The sequence below is a fragment of the Falco punctatus genome (assembly GCF_963210335.1).
Source record: "Falco punctatus genome assembly, chromosome: 9".
In the NCBI taxonomy this organism is placed as follows: Eukaryota; Metazoa; Chordata; class Aves; order Falconiformes; family Falconidae; genus Falco; species Falco punctatus.
The window spans coordinates 42,557,566-42,584,259 of record NC_137589.1 but is presented as its reverse complement, the minus strand read 5'-3'; the positions used below and the strand labels follow the sequence as shown (position 1 = coordinate 42,584,259).

General features: G+C 37.6%; 1 protein-coding gene across 4 annotated transcripts in view; it reads right to left on the bottom strand.

Annotated features, from left to right (window-relative positions):
* The window catches only part of MAPKAP1 (MAPK associated protein 1), a 107,598-nt gene that overhangs the window by 79,998 nt on the left and 906 nt on the right, over positions 1-26,694 (bottom strand). For all 4 annotated transcript variants that reach the window (XM_080401425.1, XM_080401424.1, XM_080401423.1 and 1 more), the window contains exons 2-4: positions 16,746-17,070; positions 12,572-12,661; positions 7,635-7,783 (exon numbers count right to left, since the gene is read on the bottom strand). In XM_080401425.1, the coding sequence (XP_080257551.1) occupies positions 7,635-7,783; positions 12,572-12,661; positions 16,746-17,004 (498 nt within the window). In that variant the 5' untranslated portion in view covers positions 17,005-17,070. The remainder of the gene's footprint in view (positions 1-7,634; positions 7,784-12,571; positions 12,662-16,745; positions 17,071-26,694) is intronic.

Here is a 26,694-nt window from a genome sequence, read left to right as displayed (position 1 = left end):
TTTTATTAGGCCACTAATAGCCTTTAATAGCACCTATTTATTATTATTCACAGTAAGGAAACAAAAGGCAGGCATCTCTTTTTAAAGCAGAATTTTAAAAAAGCTGTTTAAAATATTTTCACACCTCATCTCAGTAAAACCAAACATGATTCATGAAAAGTTTTATCCCATGCAGTTATGGTTCTGACATTTAAAATGTCATTTTCAGCACAGCAAGGTATAATCCATTTCTGAGATGCAAATACAGGAATTCCTATGGAAATATGAAAGTAGTAGAAAGATGAACACTGAAACCGGCGTATCCCACACTCTTTCTGAAATAATATTTATGTAGCCCTAAAAATGCAGTATAGTACCTTTGACAAAAATATGCTTATTCTTTCTGCATAATCCAGTATCCTTCCCGGGGAAGGGAAAACACCAGAAAATCACAGAATTGGAAGGCACAATTTAAAATCTTATTCTTGTACTGTGTAAAGGTCCTTCCCATTAAAGAAGGTAGTGAAATTTTATCACAGCTATTGCTATTCATAAATCTTATATCTATTTTAATTCAATCTGGTTCTAGCCTCTGAGATGCTGCACCACAATTTGATTACTACAACCATACTTTTTAACTGCTGTCAGAAGAGACAGTGCCTTATATAAACATCTGCCAGAACACATGCCTGCTTTCTATAGCACCAGCTTTAAATCATACTATGGTGATGAATCTTTATCTGACGCTAATACTTTTTAACTTCATAAGGACAATTAAAATGAATTGTAGCTAAATGCACACATAACAAATCAATTTAATTCTTTGTTGCACACTAGCATACTTTGCAGATCTTCAAAACTTACTTTCAAGTATCATCTTATTCAGAGTTTAAGTGTAATGGAAGTGTGGCAGCACTGATAAGACATTCCTGACACAGGAATGCCAAAGCGCAGAAAGTTTCACAAAACCATTAAGTCCTTTGGAAAATACTATCCGAACAGGACAGTTGTCTCATTTCATTGAGTTCAAAGACTGCAACTAGCCATGAACAAAACCAGATCCAGTTTCAATATAGCATCTCCTCTGTAAGACAGGAAAGCAGGCTAGTAAGGGCACCTACAATCAACAGCAACAAAAGACACAGGAGTACAGAAAAGGGAGAAGTGAATTGCATGTGCCCTCAAGCCAAAGTTAATCAAACCAGATCCACATTAATTTAATCTGCATAAGGCCAGAAAAATATTTTTTAATGCAAGTGAGATGCCTGGAATTGTGAGATAAAATTCAAGTCCCCAAACAGAGATGACAGCACAACACTGACATTCAGCCTTCTTATCTGCCATCCCAGGCTAGAAGGGTGGCTACAGTATTTCTGCATTGTTTTTGCAAGGTACCAGAGCCACCACGTGCATATGAACCCCCCCCACAGCAGACAGCACTGTACGTGCACGGTGTCCCCCGCTGCACCTACGCAAAGTGGCTCCTCCAAGTGACTGTTGCCACTGCAGAATTCACAGCAGTTTTCTGTCTGTGCTTCCAGTTACTTAAAATAAGCGTTCAGCCACCATTACGGGGTGCTTCCTTATCTTGTCGTAAATGGCTTTTCTGTATGAACTACCAAAAAGCATTCTGAAGTATTTTACATTAAGCAACACTCGAGTGCAATATATTTTAATCCCTGTACGGAAACACAAGGACTCTTGCGCTCTAACCCCCATGACAGTATTTAACTGGGCCCTCTGTGCAGGGCTTCTCTCTACCCAGCAAAACCCACCGAATCCGAATCCGCAGCGGCAGAGGAAAGAGTTAAGTGCACTGATTAGGCATCAAAATCATTAGAGCTTCCACACAGTAAAGAACAAACCAGGCATTCTTAATATAGGGGTGTTTTATTTAAACACAACTCAGCTACTAGCACGACTCACATTAATCATGTATTATGAAGGAAAATTTATTTTAGAAAGTGGTAATTTTTAAGTTAAGAATCTTCATCTTAACAAAAGCGTTACTGGAATCACCCTGCGTACAGCAGAACACGTGAAGCTACATGTAAAGAGGGTTATGAAACCCTACGTCATCGGCAACTCACATCACAAATGCCAAGATGTTCTTGGTATTACGGGAGATTTCTCTCCCAACTCTCTGACCAGATGAGAACTTTTACAGGGAGCTGCTGGACACTAGAGAGAAAGCATGATACCGCTACCTGTTTCTGGCACCTATTTTAGGTGTCTGAAGAACTGCAGTGCAGATTTTGAACCGGGCTGAGCAAGAAGCCTGTGTTTCTAAAAACCTATTCTGAGGCCATTTGTTTTCCTGGCATCCCTGGTTTTTGTACATCGCCCTGCACTGCTGGCCAGCTGCGGAGGAGGCACACTGGCCACACCGAAATGCCGGCCACGAGGGCAGGGACGGGCACAGCACCAACGGCCAAAGGCCTGAGCTGGCACCCAGCAGAGCCCGCGCCTCCAGCACCTGCCAACAGACACGGCTCTCCGGCAAAATGAAACACACAAAAAATGCAAACAGAAGCCAAGGGAAAGGACTGTTCCCATTCCGGCAAAGCAAAAATATCTTTGTGCTGAGGCCAGGCGGGTCCATGGCAGCTGAGAGTGTGGAGCGGCTGGTCCCTGGCTGGCACAGGGGCTGCCGGAGGGGCTCAGCACCAGCGGCACTGCCCCAGCGCAGCACACGCTCGTCGTGTGTTGGCTCTCAGCACAACCACAGCTAGAGGCTTCCCAGCATAAATACAGACCACGCATTGTTATATTTAACATATATATCATTACATAAGTGATAATGCTATAAACATCTTTATTTCAACTATTTTAGTAGAGCGCAGGTAGTAAGTAAACCACTAAACCTGGCAGAACAAGCAAATGCTTGGGGGGGGGTGGGGGGGGTGGAAAAGACAACCCTACGCAAACTTATTTAGGATTCAGACAAGGATCATTCTTCTCATCTTAGAGGCAAAACATTTAAATAAAAAAAATGCATTTTTTTCCATTTTTCACACTGAGATTTTAATCCTGGATTAATTATTTTAGACATTTTCAATATTAATTAAAGCAGTATAGCTTCTTTCTTAAGTTCTTTATCTACTTTCTTCGAGTAAAGCTATTTAATACTGGAGATTGTGGAAAACATTTGTTCATGATTATCCAGACATACAGTCAAACAAGACTGAAACAAGAGCAGCATGCAAAAATGTATTTAAGGACTATCATCCCAAAATGCTGCTAAAAGCTATTAACCAGTACGTGTTAATTGCCACAGCATTCATATTAATTTTCACTTCGGGCCCGACATTGTGGAATATTTCCCCTGATACATTTTAAACAAAGTTTAATTTAAGGAACTGCTTCTATCAACACTTATGAAAATTAACAGCCAAGCAATTAGCACTCATGAATTATCCCTTCCCCCATGCCTTCTACAGCAACTGTTTTTAAAAATGACGCTACAAGAGAAATTGTTGGTTTTTAACCCATTACCAAAATTAGCCACAAGAAACCTTGTAATGCTATACAGAGGTACCATTCCTCACAATTAGATTTTTAGCATCCATCCAGATTACAATAATGTTGACTTATTTTTATTTAAATTATCTCCAGTAGTCAAATAAACCCCTAAAGCCCCTGTAAGGTCTGAAAAGCTCAACTTCCTTAAATCTTCATTTTCAACTAGTAGTCATGAAAGTAGAAACAAGAACGTCTTGAGAAAACTCTAGTCTGCATGTAGGAAAGATTTTTGGCCTTGTAACTCAAATTTATTCTGGAGCGGAATGATCCCTTCCTTACATTTAATTGTGGTTTCCAACTTGTTTCTTTGACTATCTTGCTTTCTTAAATATCCAGCATTTCTTTTTTTGACTGTCCTGTAACACTCCTGTGTTTGCTAACACTCTTCTGGGGACATAGGAGCAGCCATTTGGTGGCAGGCATCGCAAAAACTGAATTGACAAAATATTTTAGTGATTAAAATTGTTTAAAAGTAGCAAAGACTTGGAAAAAAAAAAGGATGTGGACTGGCTTCAGAGCTTCAGAGATGATTTCAAGGGGACCTGTAAACACAGGCCTTAGCAGGAGTTACCTATTCAACACATGCTTCCTACAAAGCTGAACATTTGATTCTAGCACACTTTTCCTGTATTCCAGTAACTAAATACATCTTGGTAGCATTTTTCTTACTAGTGGGAATGGTCATGCAGTTGAATAGCCTTGACACTAAGACTGTAATAAATCAGTATCCTGTAAGATTAAGATCTCAGAAAAAAAACTCATCGCCACACTTTCCAGCAATTCCTGCCAGTTAGACTTGTGATTTGAAAACAAATATTCTGAATTTCTGTAGAATGAAAAGATCACACATGCTTTTAAAACAATTAACGAAGCAGGCAGGTAATGTGTTGGTAAACTCCAGGTTGTCAGGCTCACAGCTGTGTCACTGAAATGAGCCACTACAACACTGCTGGGCTTCATTTGTGGTACCTGGCTATGACTTCCCAGTCAGCCCTACCGTCAGTCTTGTTTTCCCAACCTTATTAAAGGCTGGCAAGGTGGAACAATAAGCCATCAAACTTTGATTTCCCAAATTCTACAAACAGAAATATGCATTGAACTTACCTATAAAACAGATGATAATTTACTTTGCATGCAGATAAAGGAAATCAGTTTGGCCACAGATTTCTTAAGCCTTAATTTTCTATACAAATGACAACTGAAGTAATTATAAATAGCTGAAGATTTCTTTTCATACAATATTCTTAGCAAGAGTTTTTAAGATCCGTTTACCACGTTCAACCCACATGATATACAAACCACACAAACAGATGCAGGGGTTAGGTTTAATTTTATCTATTTTAAGCAAAAACCTGAAGACACGGCCAAGAGCAGTTATTGTGTTTTGTTAAGAGCTGAAGTTTTATAATGTAAATGAAAGCCACAGATCTGTCCTGTGTAGCTGTGGGGCATGAATTACCTGGATCCTTGAGCTGATTAGAATGCTTCTATTGTAGTTGCACTTCACAAACCAAATTCTCTGCTATTTTGATAATTAATGAACTGATCAGAGTAAGAAGAAATTAAGAGTCCTTCAGAATTCTATTATTTCATAAAATTGCAGAAGCAGTTACAAAAAAGATGCTAAATCTGGCAGAAAAGACCTGCAAGATGTATTTTAATAAATTGGCTTAGTTGATATTAAAGCACGCGATGTTTCCTTAGTTTTAACTGATGAGCTTAAAACAATGCATCAAATGTTGGAGGGAGGGGGTAGGAAGGACGCTGAAGAGAAAGGTTTTGTTCAATTTCAGGTCAGTTAAGGAGCTGAATTAGTGGTACATTAAAACCACTCAGAACAAAGAGCTTAGATACAGCAAGTAGAGCCTTCCTCATGCTTTGCCAGTGAACCACAAAATGGGTGTTACTCAACAAGCTGAAATCTGTGTTACAAAACAAAACAAAAAATAATATATATATAAACCAAAGGCCTAGTTATCATCTTAAAGATTTCAGAGCCACTGTGATCCCTTGAGTAAATACATAATTAAGTAGGGTTTTTTTAAGACATGTTTAATTAGGCCCCCAACCCCTCCTCACCCCCCCTGCCTTTCCCCAATTATGTACCATTTCCCCCAGAGATATGTGGCTCTGTTAATTATGTAAATAAGTCATGCACTATTCCCTGAAAGAATAGTATTTATGTGAAAAATACTGCTCATCTATTATCAATAGAAATACAAGACCTACAAGATTTCATGAAAAATAATTTTTAAAAGCTAGATGGTTTTCAATTTTACATTACTATCTGACAATACAAAAAAGCTGAAGAAAGTAAAATAACCCACTACTGAACTACGTTTCCTCCTCACCTCAGATGGTCAGGTAGGTATTTAAAAATTGGCAATACAGATGGAAGTACAGAGAATAATTTTTATAAGCATACTATTGACAAACTTACCAGAGTAGTATAAATAATGCTGTTTTAATTAATATAGTGAGATTATATGCTAACAAAATGCCAATGCAATTATTTTGGAGAGTTAAAAAGGTATTTTTGATTTCTGGATCACAACTGCGTTGATTTGTATCATACCATACAAATCACAATTGAGTAACATAGAGGTATTTCATTAATATCTCAATTTCCTTCAAATGGACCAAACACCTGCTAAATGTATCAGACTTTAAAATATGAAAATTAATATTTTTCATTACAGTAAACTATAATACTATATTAATACAGAAAAAAAGAAGTTTGGATTGTCAAAGTGGGAAGGAATCATGAAGTTCCTCAAGTTTCTGATAAAAACCCTAGGAGGCAGCCCAAATCACTCTCAAGTATTAGAACAACAGGACTGGAACACCACTGAATTACAACAGACTTCTCTTAATAGATGAATCTTATTTTTACTTCCTCTGGCCATGACTTTCAGAAGTATACTTAACTGCTTGCCAAAACTGAAATTTCATGACATCAGAGCAGAAGCTTTGAGTTTAGAAAAAAGGCACTTAGTGTTGTCAGCATTAAAGTACTGCTATCATTCATTAATGAGGCCAGAAAATTTGAAAAGAAAATGAGGTAGCACTAATTACTACATGCTAGTAAGTATAAGATAACAGTAGAGGCAGCTTTGGCTATGTGGACTTCATAATATTAAAGTTATCATTTCACAAATATTCTAAACCCTTCTCAATGTGCTAGGAATTACGTATTTGGCTTTCCACTTCAAGAATACTTAACAGAATATGAAATTCTTCCATCACAAGGTAATGAAGCTCAAACTTCATACTCCCACAGGAGATTCCACAAACAAATCCAACAGAAAACAGATCTGTGCAGTATCTATAATTGTTTTGGAACAATGATACTGATCCATCACACCAATGTTTATATTTCAGTTTCTAGAGTTTATGACAGAGAAAAATACTTGACAACACGGAGTAACTAAACTGCACACAAAACCAGACAGTTATGCACAATTTTGAGCAATATCAAATGCAAGCTCTTGAAATTAATGTAGTCAAGGAATGAATTTGACTTACAAGGTTTGTAGTGAAACTGCTCCATGTACCCATACATAAATGGGTACTGGCGCAGAACTACATTGTTTTGTCCTTTTTTCTGCCCCAGATATTGACTAAGTGATGCTTATTTTCCACCCTCAAAACAGACAATAGCTTTTCCCACTCTTATTGGAAGCATTTTGAGAATAAAGACACCATAAATCATGGAATAATCAGGAAGTGCTGTGATGTGGCTAGACAGAATAGGTTCTTTTAAATGCCAGACCAACAATCACTTATACAAAGGGTCTCACCATCAACTCTGTAGAGATGTCCTAGGACTCTACCACACTAAACGTTTACCTAACTAACCTAGTGGGGAAGAAAACAGACGGGGAAGGTACGCCTAATGGTAAGGCCATAATTTTGTAATGAAAAATGGGAAAAACTGTTCTACCAAACTGGAACCATTATATTTAAGAGTAAGAGAAGCACGTTTCTAGACAACTACTTTAAAATAACTGATGGCCTACCCTAAAATCTAATTAAAGTTTAAATAAGTAAATGCACACAAGAACTGCCTAAAGCCTATCATCTTCAGGTCAGGGACCTCCTGAGTTTGAAAGAAAAACATTTGATCCACTCACCTTGCCGTCAAATTTTGAGTACTCATTGAAGGGGTTATTCAGCTGCAGCGGACACTGTTCAAGTCGCACAGATAATATTGACTGCTTCCCAGAACACGGAGATTTTACTCTGAAATTCTTTTTTTCAAAAAGTGAGCTCAGCTCCTCTGCTGTAGATCAGAAAAGAGATTAGATTAGTTGTACAGGAGATGTACAGAGGTTACTGTTTACCACAGAAAGATAACATTGTAAGAGGGAGAATAAAATCAAACACATAAAGTAACAAATGCTTTAATAGGGCAGAATCTACCACCCCTCTTTCATAGCCCAAAGACATGAAGAAACCATAAGAAGTTTGAATGAAGCTACAGTTTAGGCTGAGGAAAAGATGATTTTTTCCCGTAGAGAGAATGGAACTGATCACTACAAGAGCCCCTTGCGTCAAAATAAAAAACCATCAAGATTCAAAGACAGAATTACACATCCTGGGTCCTTCTGCTTACCTGACTCTTTCTAAATGAACAGTGAACACTATGCAAAAGAAATATGCCATGCAAATGCATTTCAAACTGAGCTTGTAACACGATATTACGTTCCATTACAGGACAATATACCACCCCATTACTATACTGTAAAATTGCTATGCTGTCAGCAGTAGGCTTGGGACTACACCTGATCCAAAACAGTAATTTCTTCAGATTTTACTTCTCATGGTAGACTGGATATGGACTCCTCTCAAAAAATGTCAAACATGAAAACACCATTCCAAACAGTCTGGACAACTTAAAAAAAAAAAAAAAAAAAAAAAAAGCTTTCTAAAAACAAAGGTGATAAGAGTTAGCGAGTACTTTGTGTAGTCTGTGAAGGCATAAAATCCTCTGACAAGCAGCTCTTTTTATATGAAGAAAGTGCACATCCGAATTTCCAGCAAGAGTTTAACTCAAAATTTTCAGGCATACTTAAAAAAATAATTAGGACTTCTAATGCTATAAGGACACTTCAAAATCAGGACAGAGCCTGGGGTGGTTTAGCATATTAGTACCAGTGGGTCTCATCTGCAAGAAACTGTGACTGAATCTGGATAAGTCTTTTCCACATCTGCTCTAGGAACCAAGTACCCCCAAACTCCATCAATCATGACCTGAGAACCAACACCAGCTCTCCTAGACTGACTCTGCTCCGCGTTCCTACATTTAGATTCACATCTCAAAGATTTACGTGTTGTTCCTTCAGGGAAATGAAACTGCTCCCAAGGCAGAATGACTTGGGACTTGATCTGCAGAGAGTTGGTTAATTTCTTAAAATGTGAATTTAAAACTTGTCAAATTATAACTAGTCAAAAGCTCAGTTTATTTTTATCAGCAGATTGCCTGAAAATTCAGACAGTTGGCAAAAGTGCTAAATACTGGCACTAAGAGATACCCAACAGTCTTGTGAAAGGCTGCGATTAACCAAAAAAGCTTGATTAAATCCTTTTTAAATGTGGCAACTCCATTAGGTATTCAGTTTTTCGTAACAACCTTATCTGTTGTGGGTTTTTTTGTTGTTTTTTTTTTTTTAAATGAAGGGTAATATTTCAGTAGAATTGTAATTAACTGGTATTTCTTGGGCATTTGGAAAGTACTCTGCAGCTTGGAAACCAATATAATGGTTTTATCGGTTCAAGTGAAAAAGCAAGCCTTTTATCTTCAATTTTTGTCTCTAGGGAAATGTTAAGATGATTTGTTTATTGTTTCCTTTGTTGGGATGTGCAAAAAGAGGATCTCAAGAATTCTTCTGAATTCATTAGTGTGACATCTGTTTTGCTTTGAGTTTTGTACAGCTTTTACTCAAATCAAATATCTCACGACTGAAGACTTTAAATAACAGTACATTCTATAAGACTGTAAATTCACTTGGCTGAGATACAGTTTTCTTTTCCAAAAGACTTCATAATTTCAAAAGTCAACTCACTTAGGAAGACGAACCCAAAGCTTTCTAAAGATGTGTGCAAAAAGCTAGAAGAAGATAAATGAGATTTCTGAAAAACTATCATCTTCCGTTGTGCATTTTGTCAAATAATTCCTAATAGACACAGACTGTGAGAGTTCCAATTAAAAACATTGAAAAAATATTTTAAATTCTCAAATTTCAAGGAAAAACCAGCTCATTAAACTAGCTTTAATTGAATATTTTTTAATTCTTAAAAAAACCAAGTTTTGCTGTCAGTTTTGCTGCATGTATTTTTCAGCTTTTGTGTTTGTTAGCTGTATGAGCTACATGAGCTGAATGCAAGGGTTTTGAAAGATTCACTCAATATATTGTTAATTTACATTTTATATGCTCTGAAATGAATGAATGTAAGAAGTAAATACAATTCCTTACTTCTTGCTTTCATCTAAAAATACCCAGTATTTTATAAAAAGGAGTAAACTTTTTTTATGTATATCCCTATTTGGTTTATAGGACCCACAGACTGCTTTACTAACATAATTCAATCTTTACATTGCATAAAACCGAAACATTCTTTTCATTGTATTGAAAAAGAATTGATGCACAGAAAGGTGATGTGAATTTGTTGCACTGCAGAAGAAAAAAACCCAGACCTCCTTCATGTCACACTTCCAGTCAGTCACCTATCCCTGAAGCACCTTTCTATTTGTTAATCCCCTAGCCAACTCCAAATGCATGGAGATTTTCTTTTTCAAGTCCATACGCTACCACCACCTTATCTTTCAAACTCATTCCTAAAAGCAAACAGCTTGTCTCACAACAGCAGGCAAACAGATGATGAGTAGAAAATTTTTTTTTTTTCTCATTACCATACACAAAACGACTCGTCTCTCACTTCCTTTTATCCTGGTTAGCGTACTTTTATTTCTGTACATAGTTATTAAAAATGGGAATCACAAAAAAACCTCAATTGCCAGATGCCTCAAATTACGACTGCATATCCAACCGCAGGGCAGCAGAAATGCTTGTAAGAGTTTGTCTCTTCAGTAAAGCATCTCTCTGACAAGTGATCTCTGGAGGTGTTGTCATCGGGATCTTTAACACGGAGCAAAACAACTTCCCAGCATCCTTTTAGTTTGCATGGTGGCAACCATAGGCTCGACTTTGTCTAAAGCTCAGATAAGCAGTCAGAAGAGGGCAGCCAAATTCTCCCCATTCGAGAACTGCTATTTCTGATGTTCCTGCCTTCATACGTGTTTCCAAAAACGCTGAACTCGAGGAACAGAACAGAAAAGCTCACACACACACACTTAACAAAGAGGAAGGAAGGTACAATGGATATCCTCTAGGGCTGCTCTTTCTCCTGGCCTCTTCCTACTGTGTTGTTCTTCATGCAACTAAGTAACATGCAGAATCTCAGTGACTAAGAGAAGTTAAATCAGCTCTGCCAGCAAAGACAGAGCGCGAGTGCCTTGAGTTTTTATGCAACTTATTTTTTATTTAAATCTGTCCTGCAGCAGGGAGGGACCAATCCATTTGCTTGCAAACCCAGCACACTCACAGAGGGGGACACCTCTGTTACTGCGGGTTGACAGATTACCTGTATCTTCAGGGCAGCACGTAAAAGGAACTAATGTCACGGTGGAGCCCACATGAGTAAGATGACACACAGCACAGGCACAACAGGAAACTGGAGTTTGAGTGCAGTTCAGTGTAAAGAAATACCAGGCAGTATATAGTTAGGTATAAAGAAGAAAAATAATTGCATCATCACTGGTCAAATGTGATAAAATACTGAGTAAAGAGAGTTGGAGGTTATGGTAGATTAAACTTTAAAACCTACAACTCTGCTTACAGAAGTAGAAAGGCAAAAACATTTTAGAATGCATTAACAGAGGTATCAAACGTAGCTGAACACTACTAAAGATTAGTGCAACCGTGTTGCTTGTGTGAGCAGCTTTGTTTGCTCCTCTAAAAAAGATATTATAGAGCAGGGAGAAGGTTCTGCAAATGACAGCCAGGAAGATACAAGAATTTAGGCAAAAAAAAGGAGATTGCACAGGAAACTCATTAAGATACACAAATTTTGAAAGAAGTAGGCATGACAGACCATACAAAGGTTTGAATGTGTGTCAAATACAACAGGAATGTATATAGCTTGAGCTATAAAAGATGAGAACTGAGACAGACTTTTCATTTCATATATTACAATTTAAACTATGCAGAACATCCAGTCAGGCATACATAATTATATAATAAAAATTAAAAAAAGAGAGCGAGAGAATAGGATTTTTTTGAGGAATCACTGATAATTGTTTTTTCAAGGAAAGGCTAGATAAGATAAGGCAGCACTTATTATGCTTTCATTTAATTAGATCTATATATACACCATTTCTCAAGATTTTCCCCTTATCTAGAAAAGTAACCACAAAAGTATAAACTCTACAAAATTCTTCATCACATCCGGTACACCAAAAGTCACTGGAAATAGCTAGAAAGCCCTAACTTTCATGGAGATAACGACCTTGCATTTTGAATGCAGACACCTGCCAATCACCTACCCATAGAGCAAAGATGTCCTGTTCCTTACGTACCCACAGTAACACTAAGAGCTTTGCTATCTCCATTTCTTGCTGAGACAATAGAAGCCTTAGCAGATAATGATGCTACAAGATGACAGGATACACAAACGCTGTATTAATACCTTCTATTGTAAAAAATACAGCAGCCACTCGAATTAGTTCAGACCGCCAAACTACATTTTAAACATCTTTCCTTTACTTTGCCTTTCTTGATAATTTGGAATGCCCTAGTCATATCTGAAAACAAACGAGAGGCCTGTGGCACACCACCCCTCCAAGCAATAAACTGTGGGAAACACATAACTGGGGAATGTCAGGCAAATACAATAATTAGTATTTCCTCTATGCTTTGAAAACTTAAGTGGAAATTACAAACTGAAAATGCTGTAACCATCAAAAGCAGAACTAAAAACAGTAGGAAAATAGAAGGTCTTTTCTTTTTACCTGAGTAAGAAGTATTTCTGTCTTTCCACTGAATGTTTTTGCATTTTATTTGATTTTGTCTCTCTTTCCGCAGACGTTCTAGTCTCTGAGCTTGAAAAGAAATATTACAACTATAAGTTTGTCAATGAAAGTTTACTATAAACAAAGACATAATTAACTACCTTTATATGAATAAAGATGTTTTATACTGCATATGTAGGGAAAAAAGTCATAAAATTTTAAAGGTGGCACCCCTGAAAAGCAAATACCAACAAAAACATGAAAATGTTCTTGATTTATAATTGAAATTAGAGGATATAAAACATTAATAGAGATCATAAAGATAGTATTAACATGGAAGAGAATAATAAAATGTGAAAACTTCTGTGATTAATATGACATTTCATTATATAAATCATTAATAACGGTCTTAAAGGAATTTTAATGCACAAATGAACTGAAGTGAATATTACATTACAGGAATAAAATTACTGTTATGAATTACTCTACCCGTTTCAAAAATTAAAGATAAATGAACTCAGACTAGACTATTAAAGTTTTAAATATAAAATCCTTTATCTAAAAATCATGAAAATTATAAAATGTCAAAGCTATATAAATTAGCATAGCTTTTTCTTCAGTGTGCTGAAACAGTTTATAGGTAGTAAAATAAATGATTTGTATCTTCACAACATTAGTCAAATCTTAAAATGAATATAATATTTCTTTACGTATATTTTGACTCCATCTTCAAAACAGGGTTTGAAAAAAGCCTCAAATAGTTGTAATACCAAAGAACTTACAGACCAGGGTACCAGATAGTATCTTAAATTATCTTGTTGTTAACAATAATATATCTCTCAGGAAATGGTCAGTTCAACCTCCTAGAAGCTACCCAAAGCAATGACCACAAGAAATAACTGATGTTATCAAGTGTCCGCTCAAAATAAGAAAGCAGATTAGACTGGCAAATAGGACTAATAATGTTGATCACTGAAGGAAACAATTTGCTGGATATATTAGCAATTTTGATGTATTGAGATCATTCATTAACTAAAATGGGTTTGTAGAAGGGACTCTAAAAGGCTAAATTACTCTGACAATTTTTAGATACAACTTGAGCTCCCTGAGCCATTTCACCAATTAAAAAAAGGTTAATAAATATTTTCTATCCCTCATATTATTATTCTTTTACATTTAGTCTTTGAACTGAAATGTGAACATGGAAGTGATATTTTTTTTGCCCCCATTAAAAAAACCTCTCAGCCTGGGAACTGATGAAAAAAGTAACAGTTGAGGTTTAGCAGCTGTAACAAGCATCCTATTTCTGTTTATTTCCCATTTAAGTCAACGTGAGGTTAGTGCCTAAATACCTCTGTGTATTTTACTCTTAATGAAATAAGTATCCCCACTTATAAGTTTAAATATTGGGTAAAACACTATTGCAGCATAGACATTTTATTCTGAAAGAAAATTTTTTTTCCAACTACTGTCCAGACTAGCTCAAAATTACCTTCCACAACCATTTCTTCCCACATGTGCCACCATTAAAATATATTAGATTCACATTTAAACTATGGATAAAGGAAAAGACAGACTAGAAATAATAATGCATGGTTTTATCCTACTTAATGTTTTCACCTCTTGTCAAAACAAACGTGCTGAAGTGCCGTCACATTCTTCAATAACTGTCCTGCTGTTCTATCTACAGCTGATCACAAATGATCATTTACTCTGGGACTGTATTTTAGCAACTCGAAATTAGATGGCATTATCAGTACCTATTAGAAGTCTGAATTATTTAAGATTCATTCTGACAAGCAGCATGCTAGTTTGAAAGCTTTCTGTGTGAAAAATGTCACTGACCAAATGCAGTCCTTATTTCATTAACCATTAGCAACTAGATGAGCCTTTGTTTCTTCTAGTCATGTGGACTGGGAGAATTTGCTGCTTTCCCATATACCCAAAACCTTGCACAGACCTGTCTCCACTTAATTTTTATTTTTCATTTTAGCCCTCTGAATATGGCTGAAAGGCAGGGAGGAGGTAGAGCCCAGAGCCAAGGAGCACCTATGACCCAGCTAGCTCTTGTGGAAAAGGAGGCAGAATTCAACGGTGGACAGCCCCCGCGTTCTCCCCAGACATGATATGCAATACCCAACCATGTCTCACCCTTTCCAGACTAAGGGGATAATGTTCATATTACAATGCACATAAAATTCATTTCCAGATTTGCATACCCACATGACAACTTCTTAATAATCAACACTTCTGTAGTCTCTGCAGAGATATGTTGACTCTCCTACAGTAACACATTATTTCTACATTTTATGAAAAAGATACTGTCCTGGTAAGGTACTTTGTAATAAAACAGCTTTGCAAAAGATAATAAAAAGTTATACTCCATCCAAAATCAATGGTTAAAGAGAGTAAAGCAGAAACAATTTTACTTAGCAAGGTGTAAAACCAAGGAGAATAAAGAAGAGCTTGAATGTTAAAAGTCTGCCACTATTACCTGTTGATACTCTGAATTACACTACATTCTCTTTCCAAACCTAAAAACCATTACCTGCTTTTCCAAGAAAAATATTCCTGCTCCTGCTAAATCTACTCAGGTAGATTTACATTAAGTAAAAAAGAAATGTGCTTATGTTTGCCCATTTTAGGAGCAGATTTCACAGTTAATGAGTTTTTGTACTTATGAGATGTACAAACACTTTGTTCTATGTATGTATGTGTTTTCTTCCATCAAGAACTAAGGTAAGTACTTGTGTGATGCAAAAAGCATTTATATTAAAAGTAGTTAGCTTTCTATTTATTTATTCCTCTTTCTGTATTTCTGAAAAGGGTTCAGTACTGCATTCTTTATATTCCTGATTGGCTGGATAAGTGCATTAGGTTCCTGGTGGTACCAGCACACACGATGGAACATAACAGCCATGCCAGATGAAGAGAGGCAAAAAACAGGTTCCCCAATGGACTGAGTGTCCTAACCATTATTTTAAAATATGACTCCAATTGGAAACTTAAAAGGTTTCAATCCATAATTTAAATAGAGATCATTCTATCAGTCTACTCAGTGAAATAATCCTTCAGAATTCTTTTTTGGTGCTTTGCTTCTCCTACCTCATAAAACTACACCACCAACTGAACTAAACAAGACCTCAAGGACAATGCTAGGCAGTCCGGCACACTAAGCTTTTCACTGTGCCTTACAGTCACTTGCAGCTATATATTCAGCTTATTTCCAAATCTAACTCTCCATTCCAAGAGATCAGTGCCTTGTCTTTGTTGTAACTTTTGACAACTTCTTATTTATAAAAGGTATTTCAAGATATTCAATACCATACAACATTTTACTTGTTAGGTAAAGCACAGATGTTTTTTCTGAGCTCTAGGTGGTGTTATAATACCTTCAGAAATTGTTTGGAAAAGCCCCAACTATAACACAGAAGAAAAAAAAAAAAAAAAAGAAGATATCAGTACTGACTACCCTGTACCAACCTTTGCATACATATTTTATTTCACAGACCTTTTGCTCATAGCCTTCCCTGGGTACAAGTAGCAGTCTGAATATCCCTCATATGAAAAAAAACAAGTGGGACACCTTTCTTCCAGCCAAGACAAACAGCATATTTTGAAAAGGTGTACACTCTTTGTGTACCAAACTTTCTAATTTGGTAACCTAAATCCTACCTCAAAGCTTTTCTCAGAAATAAAATTTCAGAAGACAATACAGACAAATCATTCACTTCATTGGCTCACATCAAACTTGATTATCTTCTTTTATAACAAACAGATCTGATGCCTCACTCCATAAATTTTTCTCTGAAAATAACTATCCTGTTCAAAAGTTAACATCCCTCCAGACATTAACAATAGAAATATCAAAGACTGTTCACGTACTTCAGATTTAGACTTGATGCCTTTACAATATAAAAATTTTTTATGTATAAAACTGACTACCTCGATGTTCTTCTGTACATGAATAAGTAAAACAGCAATTAAAACTCAGTTGACAGCACACTAAAGTAACTGAATCATTACACGTCCTTTTAGAAAAAGGTCTTCACATCACAAAAGGAAAAGTTTGACAGATACCTAGCTAGTCACACTCTGATTTGTCCATGCAAGCCAGACTAATAGAAACTGAATTTAAAAGGCTAATGTTATCTTGGCTGCAAACATCACCTACCTGTGTTTGATCGTCTTCTGATTCCGAAGTCCCAGCTTGAGGTAATATCAACTGATTGGGAATATATATAGCCCTGAGTCTCACCATTGCTTCCCTGTGTTTCTGAACCACTGTCCCCATATGCTGACGAGGGATTAAACTTTTCCAGGTCGACATCGTGATCTATCAGGACCATTTCACACATCCCTGTGTCATCACTGGTCACGTGTGACTGCCGAATGTGAGCAAGTATAATTGTTGGGTTGTCCAGGAAAGCCATTCTGTCCACAAGTCCACCACTTCACTATACTATCTTCTCTCCATCTTGTTTCATGGACACATGTACCTAGAAATACAATGTACACAGCTTTTTAGGAAAAAACACACCAAAACCTTGATTCAAAAAGGTTCTTATTTTGGCTGCGCAAAACTTAAATGATCAGTTTTGAACAGTGAATTATTTTAATTCTGCTCCAGCGTACTTAAGTTACACTGCTTGCTGAGGTCAACTTAAAGAACAGTGGGTTTGGAGGACAGCTTTAAACCTGAATCCCAAGACAACAGGACACAACAGACACCCACAGACAGGTCCTGTTACTCTACAACAAGTGGTTGCCATAAGGCAAAATATTTTAAGTACTACACATAGAAGAACAGAGACAAAACATACACAAGAAACACCTGTCCATTCAAATTAATAAAGTTACAAAACCAGATATGGCTTTGTATTTCTTTTCACCCATCACCATAGTGTATTACTGTTTTTCTCCTGCCTCTACAGACCAATTTTTTGATTAGTTTATAACAGACCCTCTTCAGGTTTTGTATTTCCAGCAAAAACTTCAAATGTGAAGAGATTAGTATCTCAGGGCAGAATACCGAACATTGCTGCTGCACTGCACTTCACATAGGGCAACTGTTATAATACAGAAATACAAAATCATATACCACACGCCTGAGTTCTCGAGCACTTTAACAACAGTAATTGCCACTTACCTAAAATGTTTCATTCAGAATGCTCAAGCGGCCTTACAAAACATCGTAGAGGACAAAAAAGAAAAGACCAAACCACAAACCCCAAACCACACTCAAACTGTTACCCTATTTTAGCATAGCTGTGGCTTTATAGTTATGTTAACCTAATTGAAGTCTGGGCTGCCTTTGAAAGGGGCAACTCCATGCTCCTGCCTGGCCCTGGTCAGGTATCTGCTCCCTCCCAAAGGCTGGACTTAGCACTTGTGTAGCTGTGAGGTGAGCTGGATCAAAAAACGGACCTGCGGAATACATTTGCCAAAAGAATTAAAATAACATGGAAAAAAATTTACTAATTTTCAGCCAATCAGTCCAACAGCAAAGAGCTGCAAGAGCACTTGTACCAACGTAGTGCAGGCAGGAATGTCAAAAGGCAGAGGGGAGCCGGGGTTCTCCCAGCAGCTGTGTCATGGCCAGCTCAAAGCGACTGCAAAACCTCAGCCGGAGGACGAGGGAGGTCGGTGGAGTTTTAAGTCTAAGCTTAGAGAGAGGTGCAAGCCTAGACATCAATTCCAGGGGTTCAAAATCCCCACTGCTTTTCTAATCGTTTGCACACCTGAGATAAAAACCCCAACATTTTAATATGAGCTATGGAACTAAATGTGCTTATTTAGTATTTTGAACATAGAAACAACAATTTTAAAAACCCCTACCATTGCTGTTTGCAAAACTTCGTCAGCAAGAAGAAAATGCCAAAGGAAAGAGAACAATTTAAATCACACAAAGCCATATTCCATGAAAAACTGGTAAAGGCAGCTGGCCTTTTCCCGGCAGATTTTAACAAAAGAAAATGAAAGGAAGCACCAGACAGCCTCCTTCCAGGACCAGCACAAGCACATTTCATCATTTCCCCTGTATGCTTCCAAGGGGAAAGGTGTATTAACACAGAGAGCCCCTTGAAGCAGCTTCTGCATTTATGTACTTCAAAGCAAAAGTAATACTTTATTTGGACACTCATCAAATCATGACAAAAGCAAAATTCCAAAGGTGGGTTGTAAACTGCAAGCCCACCCTGCTTACCTGTCCCGACCTACCACCAAAAATCAGCATCTGCTAATTAGAACATTCAATAAATAGAGAATTACATCCTTCATAATTTTAGGCTTGGCCACAAATACTGCCTTTTCTTTCTTTCTTTCTTTTTTTTCCTGTGATGCCACGTCTTGTCTGCTTTAAAAAAATACAGACAAAACCTGAAGTATTTTATTGAACAACAGACCCAGCAGCAAGAACAAATTCAGTAAAGGAATGGTAGAGAAATAAAACTGACATGCTGCTTGTTAATACACTACTCCTACCATACATTTTAATAAATTACGCTATCAGCTAAATAGGCTCCGTCAGTACCCCTGGAGACACTCACCCCCAACTGGATAAGGCCCTGAGCAACCCGCTTGCCCGGCCCTGCTCGGAGCTGGGAGGTCGGACCAGGTCTCCAGAGGTTCCTGCCAACATCAGCAACACTGGGACTCCAAGTTCTATTTTTTATTTTCTGACTATTTCCATTACAGAAAGTAGGCCTGCTCTCCCTGAAGGGTTTCTCATTGTCCTCAAAGAGAGAGGCCATAAGGCAAATATCCTACCATAAGGCAACCGTCTCCTGGCTGTAATTTACGTGTTAAAGGCCTGCAAGCCGTAGCAGCGTGACTAATATTATGCAACTTGGAGGATACAGACACAACTAAGTACAAGGTATGGGTATTTTTTTAAAAGTGCACTGAGAATGTTCTTTAATTATTTACACACCACTTGTTAAAAAAGGCCATGCTTACCTGCAAGCAGTAAGAACTTGTTTAAATACGCAGCCGCCTTAGGCTTCTAAAAGGTCTGCAAACTCCCAATCAAAAATTACTGCTGCCCCATCAATGTGTCATATAAATGTTGGCATGTTAATTGTGTATTTATAAGATTGTTAATGGTTAGTTAATTTACCTCCCACACTATTATTGTACTTGAAATGATTTAATGTCTGCTAAGGGAGTTAACAACATGTAACAGCAGATGCGAGAATTTTACCTTTATACTCTGCACCCCGACTTCATGCTATTAACAGTCCATGTGCTAAATTAGCCAAGCTTCTTTATAATTTTACATATGCAATTGCTTTTCTCATAAACACAAGCAGTGAAAAATTGCCAGAAATTCTATTTCAAACTCTGAAGTTTAATACAAACACATTTTTTCTTCAGAATTTTCAAAAAGGACAACTTAAAACTAGTTTCTCAATAAATGTTAACTGGAAATTCTATTAACAGTTCACACCCCTAAAAAAAACCCCAAAACCAACAGACAACAAGTTCAGACTGCAAAATTCAGTTCAGATTTTTATGCCATATTTTAGCAGTTGTTATCTACACAATTCTAGCTGGTTCCTCCTTTTGATAAAGGCAAAACACAAACAGATGGCACAGACCTGGTCTGAGGAACAATGACCTCCAATGAAGTAAAAGAATTCAGAAAAGCAAAGTTCAATTTTGCAAACCTTTACACAAACACCTGGAAGCCTCCATCTCATCAGTTCCAGCAAAATTACAGGTACAAGATCAATTTCCAAATCTACTGAGATTTGCCAGCGTACCGCCTCTTCTGCATTTCTTATACCCAACCACCATTATCACATTCACATGTTGTAGCTGAATTTAATGGAATTCAGGGACCTCCTGAGCATCAGCAACTTCTTCAATCATAAACAAAAATTAAATGTTCTTTTAATACTTAGCTACCTAAACATTATTCTCCTATTAAATAAAACATTTTGCAGACAGCTGTCAAGCATACTCTATGCCAACACTAAAACCGAAAAGAGCAATGTGAAACCTATGCAACCTTAACAGTATTTATGTATGACATGATATACAGGTTAGTGTTACGATGATATACTATTTATTGGCAAACACCTCCCATGATTCATCACATAGGTGGACAGAGCTGAATCAGACCATCGCTTTCTTCTTGATCTTTATTATTCATCTGTCTTACATTCTGCGTATTATCTAATCAACACCCTGGATGTGAATGCCCTCGCTCACCTTCTCCTTCGTCTCATCACTGTGTTACCAAAGTGCCCCAAATACCATGGAGGGCACAGCCCCCTATTAGTCTTGTGCAGTTAAAAAATATCCTCAAAGATGTAAATCAGCACCATCAAGAGGCTGAACAACTTGCCAGGTTTCACAGGAACTTTGTAGAATAATTAGACAGCTGGATCTCACTCTACTATTTTTATCAGAAGTATTCCTCTTCCAGTAACCCACTGCTATATTTATGGCATCTATAGACTTTCACAGCAAGTGAAGCAAGGCTGTTATGCAGATCAACCTCATTCATAATACAGCATACAATAAGTAATGCAGAACGTTCTAACAAATTATTCAGCTCCCAGTAGGTGACACAAAGGTCTTGAAAAGAGGATATGCAGTTATACAAGCTATACCTTAAACACACAGATGAGCACATCTGAATTTGGGGAGGCAACTTCATCATCACAACATATTAAGTCTTCTTGTGATGCTCCCACTTGCTTGATATACTGTAATTATTTAAATAAAAGATTTTCTCACTTTCCTCTTTGCCCACCAAAACCCCCACACATAATCCAAAACCCAGTTTGATTTATATTTGCATGTTATCCTACATTGTGTCAATGAGATATCAAAGCAAGCGTGCGATAAGGGGAAAGGACAAACTGAACACACACCTCTTATGATTGCTACCCTTCCAATCCGTCCTATCAACCCACCATGTATCAGCGCAGACAACAGCGGATGTGGCTGGAAGCATTGTCTTGCTGCTCCAGTGCTGGACCACATTCACTTGTGGGACTGCAACCACGTCTCAACCTGTTTTTACTGCTGATTTCAGAAGAAAAAGTTTGACCTTGAGCATGAAAAATGCTAAATGCAGGTTACCTTGCTTTGGGAAAACACAGTTACCCTGGATTGAATTTTCTGATTTGTTTTAAATATACACAGTTGAATTTGACAAAATCCTTCCCTCCTTTCCCAGGGAAAGGTGGCTGGTCACTACACCAGACTGTGGCAGCCGAGGCCAGCTGCATTGCACTTTCACAGCTGCCAGCAGCAGGGCAGGACCCCCAAGCCAGCCTTTCCACTGCTCCCCAGCCCTCCGCTCTGCTCCCCAGTCTCACCGCGTAGGCTCCTTAAATGCTCCTGGTGGGTCGATGGACTTCACTTGGTAAAGCAAAGCTAATGACAAAAGGCATTTTTTCGAGCACTGCACCTGTCCCTCTAAGGAGTCCACAGACATCAGGTCACAGCTGTAGAGCTCCACCAAACAGTCTGGCTACTGCTGGCTCATCTTCAACTTAAGGACATTGTTCCGAAAACTGCAAGGTAACGCTGTCTTTTCATGACATGCTACAACTGGTCATAGTACAAGAAATATTTTTCTTGCAGAAAATTTTGATATCAATGCCCTTCATGCTTGAAAATATAGAACATATAACGCACAGAAATTTGCTCATAGACCTCGAAAGCTAGAATAAATGATAAAAATTGGAGAAAGCTGCAAGCTGCTAAAAGCATTCTGCTAAAGGGAAGAGCTACAACTTTGAAATTCTACCAATTCTAATGGAATAATTTTAAGAATCGTTCAGTTCAAATGGCTAAAAAGCAGCTGTAAATTCTTCACACAACTCTCAAGCCAATTCCTGCAAGGTTATTTTGCTCTCTGAATTACAAAAGTAAAAAGCAAGAAGCAGAAAAAAAAAATCTCCTCTTTCCTATTCAGCAAAGCTGTAGCTTTTTTTTCTTTTTTTTCCATTTTGTATGGTTGGTTGGTTTGGTTTTTTTTTGGGTTTTTTTGTTTATTTTTGAGTAAGTATGTTTAAATTGACCATCTTCCTTAAGGAAGTAATAAACAATTGAAGCCTGATTCAATGTAATGAAAAATATTCCAAAGATGCAACTTCTGGAAAGTACCACCTAGATCTAAAACAATTACTAATAATATCAAAATACAGCAGCTGGAAGAATTATATAACATCACAGGTCATCTTATCGCTTAAAGGCTTCCATAGCCACTGGACTTAGACACCTCTCCAACTGCAGCTCTTTAAAGTGGTCTTAAAAGCTTATGAAAAAAATGGGCAGATTAGAATAAAAAGTTTATTTTCCACCACATCATATAAGCTGGAATAGGACAGTGAGAACATACTTCAAAATTTGTGATTCAGGTTATATGAAATAATTCCAGTTAACTTCTGTCTGCAATTGCAGAAGAAATGGTTCTGTGGTTATCTACATTTGCAGCAGTACAAATAATCAAAGCCCTTGAATGCCAGACAGACTCCTGCGCATGCAGGATAAAGGAAAGTGAACCGCAATATATGAAAATTCAAGTTTATGTTTCAACAAAAGCTCAAGTGCATTTAAGAACGAATACTTATCTAGAGAAGCTGTCACTCATGCTTTGGGTCCTATCATTAAAGAGGAAATAATCATTTAAAGTAGCGATCTCACAAGTGAAACTGGAATTTGAAAGTTATGATGAGAAGACACTACATTGCACACAACTTCCAACAAATTATTCGTTAGTTTTCAAACCTGTAAATCAATCTGGCATTAGCGACGTATTTCTACGTTTATGAACTGCTTGGAATTTGGCTGTATTTTTGTTGTAATACTAATCAGGATGCAAATTATACCAACTCCAATATTTTAATTATTGAGCTTTAGGGAAGGAGGGAGACAATACTGGAATATGTACAGAAACTGTATACTCTCCTCTATTAGCTTCCTGATTTTGTCAAATCTTCATTTAATTGTACACAAATTTATTCTCAGCTAATCTGAGCTATCTTGCATCAAGATTTTAAGCAAATAAATAAGTATAAAAAAATGCAGAGATTATAAATTAGGGCAGACAAATCTGTATCTAGACTCATGCCTGCAAAGAGCATTCTATCAATATAGTGAAATGCTAATCTCCTAATTAACAACCTAATTAGGTAATTATGGCTTTGCAGAGGGATGCCTAAATGAAATATGACAACATGGTCACCTCTTTATATGGCACCTGTGGGCCTTTTCAGCTGTCACTGCAAAGAGTGCAATATCAATTTGAACAGATGACAAAGTGTTGTCATTTTTCATTCTGATATTGTACTGAATGGTTTGGATAGAAGCAGTTAGAAAAGCGGCGTCTTGCCTGGTTTTTGCCTAATCTAAATATGTGCAAACACTTTGCTTAATTTTTAATGTCTATGATTATGCTTATTTTTTCATACTGGCTAGCAAGCATTACCTAACACACACATTACATCTGCAATGTCATATTGTGATGACCCACCACACTGGAATCCCTATTACCTAATTTCACAGCATGTGTCCATGAGAATTTACTATCCAGAAAAAATATGAGTATTTGAGTTCATTTTTAAGGCTTAACTGCCGATTTTAAAGCAATAAAACAAAAACAGATTATCTTTTAAATAACACATTACAATTTCCATTTTATTTTTACTCCTGATGAATCCAGAAACAGGGAACAACAGTCACTGCCTGGGAGTGGTGAAGACTACTGTACTTTTGCTTGCACAGAAAGCTGGAAAGGGATACTTTCAACAGTGGCACAGCACTTTTACTTAGAACCATGGCTTTTCACTCATGTGCCTAAAATGCTTTAAAGACAATTCGTCAAGCTTTAACGTTCCAAAGATGAACAAATAAAATACCCAACTGCAAAGAGGAGGGTAAAAGCATAGGCTTGGACTGCTCAAATTTTAGACCAAAACTTCTATTTTGACTCTTTTCATTGTGGCATTCAAGAGCCTAAAAAAAAAACCTCCGTAAATTTTACAAGAACCTATACAAACTTCAACCTTTAAGAAAACAATGAAACAGAAAGCGCCAACATTTGATCTTTTTTTGCCTGTATAACATTGACAGAGATGACCCGTTTTTTTTTCCTAAGCAAGACTCACTAGCTATGTCTACACTGCAATCAGCAAGTGAGCATGAAGTATGGCATTATTCATAAATTTCCAGTATTTCACCTATTGCAGCTGCTTCAGAAAGCCTGCTGAAGCTTTGTGCTGAAGCTAAATTTCAGTGAAAGGTGTTTTAAAGCATGTGAAGGTTCACAGCCTTGAGGAGGTTGCTCCAGGTTGACCCCAGACAAAGCCTGGGGCCTCACTGTAGCTACAGCCAGCCCATGGGATCTTCAGAACAGCCTCTGTGCAGCACTGCAGGCGTACCACAAACAGGCTTCCTGGTCCTCGACAGTGAGGTGCAGTTGAGCTCCTCCAGCATTTGTGTATTAAACTGAAGCACATACCAAACCATATAGTTTTGTATTTGTCTTTTTTTTTTTCCTCAGTTTGTTGCCATTCCACATGAAAGTATTTTTATTGCATAAAAAGGATGATCACAATGTTATTTTTTTATGTCATCACAGGGTGCAAGCTGCTTCTGACTTCACAAATGCTCACGAGGATAATACCTACCTAAAAAACTACTGGGGACTTCAAGCCCCTTTAGGACTCTACATCAAATGTAACCAGACAGATGCACACTTTTTAAACAATAGATTAATCTGTTTCCTCTGGCTGTTAATTTTTGTCTTGACAAATTTTTGGTCTGTCTCCTTTAAGAGTACACAAAACATTCAAGGAGCTTTGTTTTGTTTTCAAAATAGCTGATTTAGATACAATACTTCTTGAGCAATAAGGAAACAAGGTAGGGATTGTCCTTCTGCTGTTTTGTATAAGAAACTGAGATTACAGACAATGAATAGCTGGTTATCACAGTTCAATAAAGCTGCTCAGCAGACATGCGCGCTCACAAACAAAATTAATATTGATATGCATCCTGGAGTCTTTGTTACAGGTACTGCCTAACAGAAAAGCCCTCACTTGGTCACTTCTGACAAATGGAGAACTGCTGCCTGAAAAACCTAAGACAGCAAACTCATTGCATTGCACATCTCAAACGTAAGGCAGCATCACACCCACGAACAACCACAATGCCAATGACACAACTAGTATGTAGTACCCCTGCAATAGCATTTTGTGTGCGGCTAGGGCCAGCAGTGCCACATTGCTGCTTCTGCACCGCATAGCTCCCAGCCCGTCCCTTCCAGTAGCTAAAAGGGAAGAACTGAAGAAAGCCTGAGCTCTACCTCCCCCTTCCTCAGCAAGTGCCACTCATCCATCTCCAAAGCAAAGCGTCAAACCAAGTTGCCACTCGGGAGACCTGCTGCTCCAACACGGGGCTGCGCTGCTGTCAGGGGCATGTGACTCACATCCTGTTTATTTGCTGCCCCGTTTGTTAATATAACTGACCTTTAAAGATGGGGTCTGTTTCTCATGCTCACAACTTGGGAAGGTCAGGAAAATTTGTGCTACAGAATATGCAACTCACAGATCATTCTGGCGACCACTTCACCTGCTGAGGCCTTTGCCAATTCAAAGGGAAATCTAGGTAAGAACTCTGCTGTTAGACACATTTGTTATTTGTTGCAACAGGGTGAAACAGTCAAACCAATAAGCAGATGATGAAAGGGTGTGAAAAGACCGACCTGAAACATGACTGAGGAAGAAATGTACTGAATTGATTCTAATTCACTGCTTCAGTTATTTCTGTACAAGTCTATGTAGACAACGATCTCAATTTTTTTAAACTAATCCAAAAAAGTGTCCGTGAACAGATTTGCTCTGAATTTGAAAAAATAACTGAGAGTTTAAATCCCAACCTTGCATCTACCCAATAAACCTCTGAAACCTAAAATCACGTAGAACATACTCGGAAAATCCAAGCTTAGATCTAAGCAGTTCACATGTAAATAGTCACTAAACTTCCACTAAAACTGAAATCAACTCGTTGCTGTATCTCCTAGAAATCACTTCTCACTCCCTCACCCGTATCCCTGCAGTGAGAACACCAGTTCTGATGGCAGCTCGCCATGCACATGAAAAAAC